This window comes from Peromyscus leucopus, chromosome 13, assembly GCF_004664715.2.
Source record: "Peromyscus leucopus breed LL Stock chromosome 13, UCI_PerLeu_2.1, whole genome shotgun sequence".
NCBI classification, from domain to species: Eukaryota; Metazoa; Chordata; class Mammalia; order Rodentia; family Cricetidae; genus Peromyscus; species Peromyscus leucopus.
Window position 1 is genome coordinate 27,002,272 of NC_051074.1, and position 12,010 is coordinate 27,014,281.

Sequence of the window (12,010 nt, forward strand, 5' to 3'; positions counted from 1 at the left end):
TAGAACAAATGAAAAGTGGTATATTCAGTGGCCTGATCTTATTTCAGGTGGCAGGAAGTAACGCGCCGAAGTTAAAAGTGGGAAGCGATAAAGCAAGAGTTCAAACTCCAGTCTTCTCAGCTACTCAAGGGATCACAATTCTGCAGGAATTATTTCCAAAATTGAAGACCATGTTGAGGAAACCCAAATAGGGCAGTTAAAATCTGATTTCCCTAGGAGGGGAGAAATAAACAGGAGCGGAGGAAACCAAGACTGTTTTAAAAAACACAAGGAACACGGGAGGGGGTCCGAGCAAGCTTGGATAGGAACGACATTTACCTCATCTACCCTGCTTTCAGAGACGCAAGTGAAACTAAGTCACGTGGGAAATAAGTTTAAACGACTAAGTATTTTATCAGAAAGTTTAATTATCATTCAGAAAAAATTGAGTGGATAACTTTCTCTGAAAAAATATATTGACTCTGTGTGGGCTGCAGTTATACACAGGAGGGACAAGACTGCCTGTAAGTTAATGACCTTACTTTCTAGTCGGATAATGACAGAAAGTCCCATTTCCAGTCTGATTATAAAGGTACATGTGGCCCAAAGAGGCTGAGATTATATAAATACAAAACAAGAAAAAGCAGTAAGCTAGGGATGTAACAGGTTCTAGGAAGAAAATCTCAGAAATACCCCAAGTGGCAACAGGGAACATTTGGCTGGAATTTTAAGCTCTTCAGTCGTCCTTTTCTTTTGCTCCGTGCTTGAGGATGCGTGTGAACTCGATGTAGTTGAAATTCCCCTTTTTGTCAATGGGAGCCTCCCTGTACAGCTCATCCACTTCCTCATCTGTGAACCGATCGCCCATGGTGGTCAGCAGCTCCCTCAGGTAATCCTCCTGGATGGTGCCTGGAGAATAAGGAACCGAGGATCAGAACACAAATACCCAACTGCACAGTCTGTGTATTTCCACCAGCCCTGGCAACCCTAGTACAGAGACGACCAGATGCTCAGTGGCATTACTCTGCTCTGTCTGCCCACCCCACATCCTTCTTTGTGGCTTGGTGGTCAGCAAGAGCCTATGCCTATTGTACAAGTCAATAGCAATCACCTGCTACCTGACATCATTTTCATAAAACCCACCTGCCGAAAAGAATGCAATTACTTACAGAACAGAAGCAGGATCCTGTTTCAGCCCTGATTTCTTTTCTAGGACTGGGAGTTTTAAAGAGCTCTCCAAGTAACTTGTATGCATAATGATTAAGAACCTTTAATATATTAAGGTAGAAAATAAATGAAACAGGTTTAATCATAAAGCAAAAAAGAAAGGACTCTGACGACTTCCTGGCATGTGGAACTAATACACTAAGAATGTATTTCATACAAAGTGAGCTCGACAAACAAAATGAGAAATAAAAAAGAAACCCTAATCCTACATTTTTAAAAGAGATCCCTAAGATCTTAGAAGTGTAGCTTTGTAGAAATAAATCATTAACTTCAGCCAACTCACTCGATTGGCACATAAATTAACACAACTAAAATACATCAACCATGAATGTGTCAGGAGACAGACACCAGTAAAAAACTGGGTGCACGGAAAGGAAAGACTCACTGTTTTTGAGGAGCCAAGAGAAAAGTCTATGAAATCACACTCACATGTGCTCATGTGTGCCTCTTTTGTGGATGAGGGCCATACATGAAAATCAGAAGATGGCCATTCTGTGGGGAGTTTGAAAGCTAGAGTGAGGAGGAGACCATGCTTCCCTCAGCTGGCCCTGACAACCACCAGCATTTAAGACTAGCCTACGTAACGTAGGAAATCAGAGGTGTGCCTTCCCTCTCTACACACACTGGCTGAGCCACAGAGTGGAAATCTTAGAAAATATGCTTTTCCTTCTACTTTTGCCAAAGGACCAGGCATTCCTCTAGTTAACACTTTGTGTTTTAATGGTTTGTTTTTTGGGATATAGTCTTCTTACTGGGTAGTCCAAACCCATGATTCCAGACTCAGCCTCCTGAGTGCTGGGCTGACAGGCCAGTCCTGCAACACCACACCTAGCACTTCATTCTCCTCAATTAGACGCCAGCACCATGCTAGGCACTAAGGACACCATGTCGTTTCCCCAGTTCATTCTCACAACAGCTCTATGAGATAGGTCATATTATTGCCAGTTTCATCAAAAACAGAAACAGAACCGTACCAAAGTAACCTGCCCCGAATTACACACCTATCACACATTGAACGATTCTGGAGTTGAGAGTTGCCCGACAGGCAAACACAAGACAGTACTGTGCTATGGTCTGTAGCAATTTACCGGGTTCCTCTGGTCAGTTACTCATTTAACACAGTACTGACAGCCAGGACCCTGGGGGAAATTAACCTTTAAATAAGAGCATAAATGTTTCCCAAAGACGTTACAAATGAAACCAGTGAACCTCTGAAAACTACTAATACTTAAGGGGAGGAGGAGTAAGGTGAGTGATGAGCGCACCAAAAGAAAGCTGCAAAGGAAACCTTCAAAAAGTGCCGATTCACTACATTTGAAGTACTGTATATTTTGTTACCTAACTAAAAAACAACTCTATGGCCGGGCGGTGGTGGCGCACGCCTTTAATCCCAGCACTCGGGAGGCAGAGGCAGGCGGATCTCTGTGAGTTCGAGGCCAGCCTGGGCTACCAAGTGAGTCCCAGGAAAGGCGCAAAGCTACACAGAGAAACCCTGTCTCGAAAAACCAAAAAAAAAAAAAAAAAAAAAAAACAACTCTATGATTACATTACCCCTGACTTACCCGTTGCTTCCTCGTCAAAGCAAGCGAAGGCATTTCTGATGACATCTTCGGGGTCTGTGCCATTCAACTTCTCTCCAAACATGGTGAGGAACATGGTGAAGTTGATGGGGCCCGGGGCCTCATTCATCATGGCATCCAGATATTCATCAGTTGGATTTTTTCCTAAACAAAAGGAGCCATATTCGTAATCACATTAGGAAATATACCAACTATTAATCACGACAAACATTCTGGCAGGAAATGAAAACGCTGTATTGTTTGCTATTTGGGTTCATGACAGCAAAACTATGGGAAAGTTTGGAGACATATAGTTAAGTATGTAATATTCCAGTGAGATGCTAGAAGGATTAGTACTGCCTTTAGTCAAGATCTTTTACTTTCTCTTTTTAAGGATTTATTTTTCATTGTGTATGTATGTATGTATGTATATATGTATGTATGTATATATGTATGTATGTATGAATGAATGAATGTATGTGCTGGTACGTGCAAATGCGTGCAGGTGCCCACAGAATCCAAAGGAGCAGGAATCCCCCTGCTGATGGAGTTACAGGTGGTTGTGAGTTACTGAATGTAGGTGCTGGGAACCAAACTCAAGTCCTCTGCAAGAGCAGTATGCAGTCTTAACTCTCAGCCATCTCTTCAGCCCTCACTTTCTCAAACACCCACCAACAAACATGCATGCACACACAGTCCTTCAGCCCAACCCTGAGGTAGGTACAGGTGTCTGCCCCAGTGGGAAACACTGTTTCAAAATTAATCACTTAGATGGCTTCATGGAGCTTTAAGAATCATGAAAAAGTGAAGGAAATTCTACCCAATACATCGACATTGTGAGTGGACATTACCCATTGAAGCAAGCATGTCGTGCAAGTCCTCCTTGTCGATGAAGCCATCCCGGTTCTGGTCGATCATGTTGAAGGCCTCTTTGAACTCTTGGATCTGGGACTGGTCAAACATGGCGAACACATTGGAGGTTGCGCGCTGAGGGCGCTTCTTGGTGGTCTTGGTCTTGGCCCTTTTGCTCGACATGGTGATGGTTAAATCCTAATTAAGAAAGAATTCAAGGGAAATAAAATCAGTATCTGAGATACTAAGTATGAATCATAACAGTGATTAACAAAGATAAGTGGAATCATCTTTATATCAGTCAGTGGTATGTTTCAGTGGGGTAACATACCTAGGTAAAAACTTCTAGCTATTCAGGACTATCACCCCAACAAACAAACTAAAAGGGAAAAACTAATCTTGAGTTTTGAGTTCACTCACTCTTAAAGTTGAAAGATTTTTATAAAAAGACCATCACTTATTTCCAATTCCAACCAACATCATGTCAAAGCTCACAGCACATCAAGACTGCACATCCCTAGTGCTACCATGGGACCTAGCAACAAAAGAAAAATAAAAACCAAGGAGAGGTGTATGTATCTATGTGTGTGTGTGTGTGTGTGTGTGTGTTGGGGGACCTTAGATACATGGGAAACAGTAGCAGTTCTTATACATTAGCACTACAGGGTTGCTAGGAGGTATTAATTCATGTTCAAAAGCCTAGCCTTTTGCAGCTCACCCCTAAAATAGCAGTTCTAGTCCATCAGAGAGAGAAAGACCAGTGGACAGGTCTCCCTCCCAATCTCTACTGACAAATGCTGTTCTTCCATTCAGAAAACATTTCAGATTACACTCTCATTTATGGATTCAATGTAGTTCAAGAACAGTTTGCTGAAAGGCTAACATAAAAGCACAGAAACTGAAGTTAATTCACCAGGAGTTAAGTCTTACAGTCTGTACTTTATACAGACCTGTTCTGCACTCAACACTGGATATAACTAAGACTTCTCTTTTGAAATCAGAGCACAAGCTGTAAAGCAATTTCGTTTAAAGAACACCTTAAAATCATAGATACTATCTTTGCTCTCTAATAAATTTATCCCTGTAAAACTTAAAAGAACATCTAATACATAAGATGAAAATATATTTTTCCTGTGAACATGCAACTTTAAAACAATATAAAATGTCTGAAGTGGAGAACCCCACAGCTATCAGATAATAAAATTCTAGCATACCATTCTTCAGAGGTGAGTTGGAGATGACAGCCTGCAAAGTCCTGATCAGCAAGACTAAGTCACTGTTGAGTTATATTCCCCCGGCAGGGCTAAAACAGGCACCACTGACTCCACTCTGACCAAGATAACAATTTTAAAGCTTACGTTCTGAAAACAACATTTAGCCATGATGCGCAAAGCACCATGCCCTTGCTCTAAAAATAAGCCTGTGGACCGCAAAGAATGAACCGCTACCTAGATTCCAGCACCCAAAGTGACCCTTAGAATGTTTCCTATGAGTGGAAAAAAAAAAAAAAAGAAGAAGCTATTTCTGACATTCTTGATTACACCACATCAACAGAGTACAAACAATTATGGAAACAATCAGAAAAGCTCTGCTCACATTACTTTATATGTCAATCTGGTTTCAGATTTTAGTAGCAAATTCTTAAAAAGCTGGTTAGTCACAAACCCAGTTCATTTACTACAGCACATTAGGCAGTACAGAAGGATGTCTTTGGAAAGACATTATATATTCTCATAAATTCTCAGTAATTATATATTCTCAATTTCCCCACTTCTATTTATCCTTTAGGAGACTGTCTTTTATAACCCACTGAAAGCGTTCATGAACGTGTATTTTCACTCTAATATACTTGGAGGCTGTACATCTCATTTACTACACAAAGTAATATTCTTCCCTCCTGCTCTAAATGGTCAATGACAAGGTGTTATGGAGAATATTATTACTGCCTCTAAAAATGCACTCAAGAACTTCAGTGAGAGTTGAGACCAGTGAGGGACACATACTTACTAGTTCATACCTCTTCTATATTTTAAGCATAACATGCCTTTGCAAGTCAAAAATCATCTTCCACAAGAGCCTGTTTTGTATGACAGCATTGTTTCCCCTCCCCCAATGACACAGGAATGTCAGTTATTTTAAGAACAGAAGAACTGAGGAGAATCACAGGTCAAATGGCTGACGAAGGTGACTTTTTAATCTACAAAAATCTCATGTAAAACTAAATTTGATGGGGGTATCCTTAAAATTTCTTTATAAAAATGCTTAACATGTTAAAAGTAACATGTGATTTTTAAGAATATATTTCCTAATATTTAAACCATGAATTTAAAAATTAGCAAATGCACTCTTTTTGTCTCTGGCCACCATAGGGAAAGGAGCGCTGCCATGTCTGCCATCTACAATGGATGGTGGTTCGGAACTGCTCCAGTTTCCTGATTAAGAAGAATAAGCAGGCGTTCAGCACCAAGCCCAATAATCTGAAGGTCAGTCACAACAGGCTGATTCACAACAACTTCACCCAGAACTTTAGCCCATCCCATGCTTAATTCAAATGACTATATTAGGACCAGCTAATTATATTAATGTATATCAAATGTTATTAGCATTGAACACTAGTCAAAAGTTAAAAATGTAAAGCACATATGTGACCTATCTTAAAGAAGTTAAAATATAGTTGGAGAGTCAACTAACTACAAAGAAATGCATTGATTAGTTCAACGTACAAAATGAGCTACATACTTCCCATTCCAGAGGTATGACGCTCAAGTTAAAACAATGCACAAAAATGACATAATGAAGCTGGGAATGGCAGTGAATGCTTTTAATCCCAACAACAGGAGGCAGAGACAGATGATCCCTGTGAGTTTCAGGACAGCCAAGGATACATAGTGAGACCGTCTCCAAAAAAAAAAAAGGAAGAAAGAAAGAAAAATGACTCATCAGGTGGCATACAATCATCAAACACTGAGAGTTAAGAATTGTTCACTTATTTCTACAAGATTGGAGAGGAGACTAAATAACTCAGTGCATTATCACTTGGAAATTATAAACTATCTTTACAACCAAAAGTCAGATGTTCATCTTAATTCAAGGAGTTAATTCTGTTGAATAAGTTACTCCCCGGGCCTCAACTTTTTCAAGCCGATAAGATGGATTCAAGAGTTTATCTCCCAACACAGAAACTTGGAGCTTCACAGCCGTAGGATAGTCAGCTACCCATCTATACAAAACAACAGAGTTGTTTATTTCTTCATGCCAAACTACAAGCCTGGCTGGAATAAACTTAGGTAAAGGGATCACGTGGATGCTGTGATAGCAAAGAGACCACGTTTGACAGTGGTAGATTCCTCTCTGCTGTGGTTCTAAGACACCATTCAACTATCTCAAAAAGTGAAGCTGCAAGGCATAATTCTCACGTTAGTTTAAAAAGTTAGAGCAAAGTGAAATTGCAAATATTTTATAATCGTTGTAACTATTTTTTTATTTGGGGTGCATTGGAGGATCACCTGAGATCACTTTGGAAGCCTTTGTGAAAGATCTTTGGGGTGAAACTTGGAAAGCCGGAAGATCTGCAGACTGGCTTTCTGGCAAACACATGAGGGTTTCAAAGCATCGGGAGGAGAAGGAAGGACAGTCAAAGGTGGTCAGAAGGATCTGTTTAGGGAGATAAGAGCGTAACTTTGTTTTAAGCTGAGACAGCGCTGCAGCAATGACTCGGATGGTGTGGATTGTTTGTTCTGCAGTTCTGGGGATGGAGGCCAGGGCCTCACATGTTAGCTGAGCACTCTACCGCGGAGCCACACCCCCAGCCCAGGCACTCTGGTGTGTTAGCAGTTTGCTAAGATGGGAGCCTCATGCTCAAGGAAGATGTCAGACTATGCTATGACCCGGGGAAAACAAAAAGACATCGCCAGAGAGGCTTTCTACACATACCAAGGGCAAAGGGAATTTTCAGAATCTTTAGAAATGTAGAATTTATAGAAACTACAGTATCTTGAGTTTTGAAAAAGCTAAAGCTGGGTGTGGCGGTTCATAACTGGGAATATAATCCTAGCACTTGAAGCAGGAAAGACCATCTAATGTTTTAGGCCAGGCTAGGCTACAATTAAACTCTATCTAAAATAACAACAACAAAACTGCCTATGAAACATACGAAGAAGGACCAATCCATACTTTATACATGAGACTGCCTAAGTTAAAATAGTAGAATCTCACACTCCTAAACTGGTAATACATGTAAAAGATAAAATTCTTTAACAGAACATCTAAACTAAGCATACTTAGGAAATACCATCTAACGAAAAACTCTCTTAAAACTGGGAAATATATCCTTTAGAAAACTCCCATCTCAACACCTCGTAGGGTGCTAACACCTAGGTATTTGGCTTGCTTCGAACTCCAGCTCAAATCTGTCTCATTTAATCAGTGCCATTTTTCCCCATGATGAGATTTTTCGTCTCTCTCTGTGTGTGTGTGTGGGGGGGAGCTGCAAATTCAGTTTTTGAAAGGGTTATTTTCAAGTTGCTGTTTCAGTCCCAAGGAAAGTTTTCATTTCTTAGGCACACTTCCGGTTGAGAGTCAGCTCTCCCAGACAGCCACACCCAAGAGTTCTGAACACCTTTTAAAAAGTCAATTAGTTGCCAGGATGCCTTGTCAACTACGCCTCACTTTTGAAGATAAAATGCGTTTCTATTTAATCCTCATCAAGGGCCAGCCACAAAAAGAAAATACCAGCAATTTTAGTAAAGATTTGCTTTCTTCACCTTTTGATACAACTTTTGCATTTTAAGAAGTTAAAATCTTAAGACCGATCTCTCTAAAGATCTAATAATATATTTCATGCATCGACTGAACGACTCTAACTAAAAACACTCCTCTGTAAAAGTCGACTTAGTCCCCTCGAGAAGCAAATGAAACCCCAATCTCCTCCCTGTTCATGGATACTAAAAACACTCCTCTGTAAAAGTCGATTTAGTCCCCTCGAGAAGTAAATGAAACTCCAATCTCCTCCCTGCTCATGGATCACTTAAAGAAAAAGTTCTGATTAGAGGAGCGCACCCTGAGCCGCCAATTTGAATGGGTTCTTCCTACTGCACGCCGCCGCACAGCTGCAACAACAGCTGCCGAGGGTGGCTGTGCTCCGGCTTTATCTGCAAACTCCCTCCAATCTGGCAAGTTTACGTTAGCAACCCAACATAGTTCCCGGAGTCAGCTCCTGCAGGGCTCCGGTTTCGCCCGCCGGCAGTCGCCCAGGCGTGCGGCGCGCCAGCGAACTAAGCAACATTTTCCAAGCTCCAAGCTTGGCAAACAGAACCGAGTCTGCGTCCCAGCCGCCCCAGCCCGCCCCAGCCCCGCGGCTTTCGAACCCACAGCCGCCAGCCCGAGCTCAGCCCGCGATCGCGCAGACACACCTGCCCAGGTGCTTTCCCGCGCCGCCCCGCGGGGGGACACCCTCTCAGGACGGGCCCCCACACGCCCCGCGGCCGGCCCCACTCACCCTGCTCAGCCCGCGGGAATAAAGGGTGTCTCCGCCAAGCCCCGCCGACCGCGGCTCTCCCACCGACCTAACAACTCTCCAGCAGCCCGGGGACCGCCACTTCCGGCCTCCGCCAGCAGGCCGGAAGTAAGCCTAGCCACCATTCTCCGCCGCCTCCGGGGAGACCTCGCGCTGACCGGAGGGGACCTCAGGGAAGATGCCCGAGCAGTTGGAGCGCGCAGGGCGCCGATGGGGAGTACGGAGCGAGGAACTTAGGACAGAAAAAGGTCGTAGAGAGGACCTCTTGTCCTAAGGACTGACTCGTCGTCATTTCTTGCATCCCTTCTTGAACTGTGGTCCTGCATCCCCCCCTTTCCTTTCAGCAGATGGTTGCGTCCATCCCGTCGCTTTCCTTTGCCCGCATTCCAGAGCTGGGAGAGAGGCGGGGACCCCGGGGCCCGATTTCCATGTAGGGAAGTTGCGGAGCGAGAAGCCGCGGGCCTCCGGTGACTGGCATTGGCTCCGCCCCCGAGCGCCGGGCGTCCCCCGTCCGGCTGGAGTGCGCCTGTGCAGGAAGTCGGTGTGAATCAGCGTCTAGGTCAGCGCCGCGGGGTCCGCTCGGCGCGGGAGGGCGTGTTCGAGCTGCCTGAAAAGTTACGAAGTGGCCTTTTAAGGAGTACCTCGCTCTTTCCACGTGGGAGGAAGCAGTGAACTTTGAGGGCCCCAGGGCCTCCCTGGTTCGGTTTAGAGTTCGTGAATTCGGTATCCCATTGCTCCCTCTCCCAGGAACGTTCCCAGGAACTTCCTACCAGAGTCAGTCCCCCTTTTACCCTGATGGTGACTCCTGCTCCACCCATCGCTCCAGGGTGACCTGGTGAAATGGGACTAAAGTGCTGGACCCATTTACCCCCCAGGTCTCCTTGCTGAGTCAGCTGCCAACAATTGTTAAAGGAAAAAGCCTCCTTGATCCCTTCGGCCCTGCCCGGAATCAGGCGAAGGCTGTATATTGTTGGTGGTCACCTCGAGATCACGATCCTGGTGAGACCAGAGCAGTTCTAAGAGTTCCAGCTTCATCTGCAAAGCTCTGTCCCTGGACTCACGAAAACGAAGGCGCTTGTTCTGAATGATGCGTGTTAAATGTCCCTAAAACCAGCTGTTTTTCTTCATGGAACTCGCGTGATATGGCTTAAAGTTAACCCAAAGGTAAAGCCACTGAAGAAAAACGTTGCCCTAACCCTGTAGGTGACAGAAAAAAAAAAGATTTCTCTCCCTTCTTTGGTAATATCAATCAATTGCAGTGCTAACTAAAAATACAAAGAATTGGGTGATTCGTCTCCAGCTCCCTGAATTAAAGTCTTCAAGAACAGGTTACGGGACGTCAAGGTCCTAAGGGGGGTCCAACATGACTTTTTGGGAAGGTTGGGGACACAGCTGGTGGCAGGCTGTGGCAGGACAAACTAAGAGGGCTGAGGGGTCAGAGACAGTGGTGGGTTCTTGGAGTTTGATTTGCAAGGTGGCCGTACACTAACACCTCCATCGGGTTGGCGGTGGCCTGTCACACTGGGAAGCTCAGGCATTCTGGGCTGGCTGTCCTTCAGGGGAAAGCCAAAACCCCTGAGATAATGAGGAGGAAAGGGGCAGTTCAGTTTCCCCTTCACCTGGAAAACAGCCCGTTGTTGCTTCTGGAGGAATTCCCAGTGTGTCCTGTCTAATCAGCCAACAGGTATTAAACTGGTCCACACTGTGGCGGGGGGCGGTGGTTTGCCCGTTTTAAAAATGAACAGTTGCCGCCCCTGGGATGGGTTTGTGGGATGGAACAGGAAGGGTGGAGAATTAGAGGGAACACGGAAGAGCAGATAGACCCACCTGGAGACCAGTGGAAGATGTCCCCAGGGGGCACCTGGACTGGCTCTAGGGGTTAGTGGAGGAAAGGAGAGAGCATGTCCAGTTTGTCTGGAGGGGCAAAGAACCTGGCTGAGTGAAAGTTGGTTTATTCATTTCCGCAGAACTATGGATATATCAAGTCAATGTGGAAAAATTAATTGAAGTCTTACGACTCTATCTAACGTCCTGATATGAAATTTTAATGATTAGGCCCACTACCGAAGGCCTCTGATGCTGTTTGATGTCCCTGTTCTTTTGGAACTTAGAAGAGCTCTTCCTAAAGCAGCAGGTGAGAACCTTCTTCTCACTACAAGTTTGACAATCTGTGTTCTGCTCCACATCTTTCCTTCACGCAGCTGCTGCCTACCTCTGAGAGCAAGTCGCTCGGTTGACCTCATTTTTCTAATATCTCTCCAGTCTGCCTTACGGGGCTTTCTGATTAAATGAAGTCATTTATAATTTTATTTTTCTTGACGATTTTATTTTGTGCATATGGATGTTTTGTCTGCATGTACATCTGCACACCAGAAGAGGGCATCGGATCCCATAGGACAACAGTTGTGGGAATTGAACTTTGGATTTCTGGAAGAGTAGCCAGCACTCTTAACTGCTGAGAAGATTTTTCTATGTACAGAAGAGTGGCTTTTAAAGTGTGTAAGTGTGTGTGCGTGTGCATGTGCGTGTGCGTGCGTGCGTGCGTGTTGAATATAACTCATGCAGGTACACACACCATGCATGATCATGTGGAAGCCAGAACAAGATGTCAGGTGTCTTCTTCAGATATTTTCTGGCATTGTCTTTCACTGAACCAGTATAGCTAGAGTTTTCCAGTGCTGCCTGGCCCACGGTCAGGACAAATCTCTCTCACCCGCCAGTCCCGCAGCCGCTCAGACCCAACTGAGTAAACACACAGAGACTTATATTGCTTACAAACTGTATGGCTGTGGCAGGCTTCTTGTTATCTAGTTCTTGTATCTTAAATTAACCCATTTCTATTAATCTGTAAGTTGCCACATGGCTTGTGGCTTACTGG

General features: G+C 44.1%; 1 protein-coding gene and 1 long non-coding RNA gene across 5 annotated transcripts; one reads left to right on the forward strand and one right to left on the reverse strand.

The window, feature by feature from the left end:
- Positions 1–558: 558 nt before the first annotated feature.
- Positions 559–9,219, reverse strand: LOC114696416 (myosin regulatory light polypeptide 9). Of its 3 annotated transcripts, none has more exons than XM_028874078.2 (4): positions 9,115–9,219; positions 3,617–3,815; positions 2,769–2,930; positions 559–888 (listed from the first exon to the last, which is right to left on the reverse strand). In XM_028874078.2, exons 2-4 carry the CDS (start codon positions 3,798–3,800, stop codon positions 716–718), a joined length of 519 nt encoding a protein of 172 aa, XP_028729911.1. In that variant the 5' UTR covers positions 3,801–3,815; positions 9,115–9,219; the 3' UTR covers positions 559–715. The 3 variants fall into 3 exon arrangements, with proteins under 3 accessions (XP_028729911.1, XP_037066081.1, XP_028729910.1); XM_037210186.1 differs by lacking the exon at positions 9,115–9,219 and adding an exon at positions 7,124–7,245; XM_028874077.2 differs by lacking the exon at positions 9,115–9,219 and adding an exon at positions 4,832–4,946.
- A 94-nt stretch (positions 9,220–9,313) lies between these two features.
- Positions 9,314–11,441, forward strand: LOC119088898. Of its 2 annotated transcripts, none has more exons than XR_005092651.1 (2): positions 9,314–10,296; positions 11,100–11,441. It is a non-coding gene; the product is annotated as an uncharacterized LOC119088898 (long non-coding RNA). The 2 variants fall into 2 exon arrangements; XR_005092650.1 differs by having other exon boundaries at positions 11,188–11,441.
- The last annotated feature ends 569 nt before the right edge of the window (positions 11,442–12,010 follow it).

Bases quoted from the DNA above. Each gene is read 5' to 3' on its own strand.
- LOC114696416 (XM_028874077.2), bottom strand. The intron at 2,931-3,616 runs GTAATGTCCACT...CCTTTTGTTTAG, and splicing joins CGACATGCTTGCTTCAATGG to GAAAAAATCCAACTGATGAA. The intron at 889-2,768 runs GTAAGTCAGGGG...CTTATTCTCCAG, and splicing joins CTTTGACGAGGAAGCAACGG to GCACCATCCAGGAGGATTAC.